The sequence below is a fragment of the Daktulosphaira vitifoliae genome, unplaced genomic scaffold (assembly GCF_025091365.1).
Source record: "Daktulosphaira vitifoliae isolate Bord-2020 unplaced genomic scaffold, ASM2509136v1 Scaffold_4563, whole genome shotgun sequence".
Taxonomy (NCBI): domain Eukaryota; kingdom Metazoa; phylum Arthropoda; class Insecta; order Hemiptera; family Phylloxeridae; genus Daktulosphaira; species Daktulosphaira vitifoliae.
Window position 1 is genome coordinate 1 of NW_026104123.1, and position 901 is coordinate 901.

Consider the following 901-nt stretch of genomic DNA (forward strand, 5'->3'; position numbering starts at 1 on the left):
TCATTAAAAATATTTTACCCTAATTTAATCCACGTAACATGTGTAGCTCACATGTTTAATAGGATCACAGAGAAGGTAAGAAAATGTATCCTGACGTTAATAAATTAATTAACAACATAAAAAAAGTATTTTTAAAAGCTCCGTATAATGTTCAAGTGTATAAAGAAATATTACCTGACATTCCATTACCCTTAGAACCAGTTTTGACAAGATGGGGAACTTGGTTGGAAGCTGCTATATTTAATTGTGATAACTTCCAAAGTTTAAAAAAAGTTATAGAAGAATTGATAAAGCAGAAGTCTCCTAGTCAGTCTATACTTAAATGTAAAACAGTTCTTGACTTAAAATCTGTAGAAAATGACCTTATATTTATTAAGACCCATTTTCTTATGCTTATAACATGCATAAAAAATCTAGAAAAATCAAATGTGTCTCTTGTTGATTCGATAAATCTCATTGAAAATACAATTGTTAAACTTCAACAAATACCTGGAGAAAATGGAGAAAAAATTAAAATTAAAATGGATCAACTTCAACAAAAAAATCAGGGACTCTCAATTTTAAAAAACATATCAAAAGTCTTGGAGGGAAATAATGATGTACAACTTGTAGGTAATTTTCCACCTACTGTGGTTACTGATTTTCAGTATGCTCCTGTGACTTCAGTAGACGTTGAACGTTCGTTCAGTACGTACAAAAATATTTTGTCAGATCGCCGTACAAAAATGACACCAGAAAATATGGAAATGAACATAGTTGTTAATTGTTTCCAAAGAGGAGAATTCTCTTAATTAAAATTANAAAATGAACATAGTTGTTTATTGTTTCCAAAGAGGAGAATTCTCTTAATTAAAATTATGTCATTATTATAATTTTATCAAGCTGATAACATTTTAAGTCA

The 901-nt window shown here is 28.7% G+C and overlaps 1 protein-coding gene across 1 annotated transcript; it reads left to right on the forward strand.

The window, feature by feature from the left end:
• Nucleotides 1-83: 83 nt before the first annotated feature.
• On the forward strand, nucleotides 84-794 carry LOC126910114 (uncharacterized). The gene has a single exon (XM_050692502.1). The coding sequence runs from the start codon at nucleotides 84-86 to the stop codon at nucleotides 789-791; it is 708 nt and encodes a 235-aa protein (XP_050548459.1). The 3' UTR covers nucleotides 792-794.
• Nucleotides 795-901: the final 107 nt, after the last annotated feature.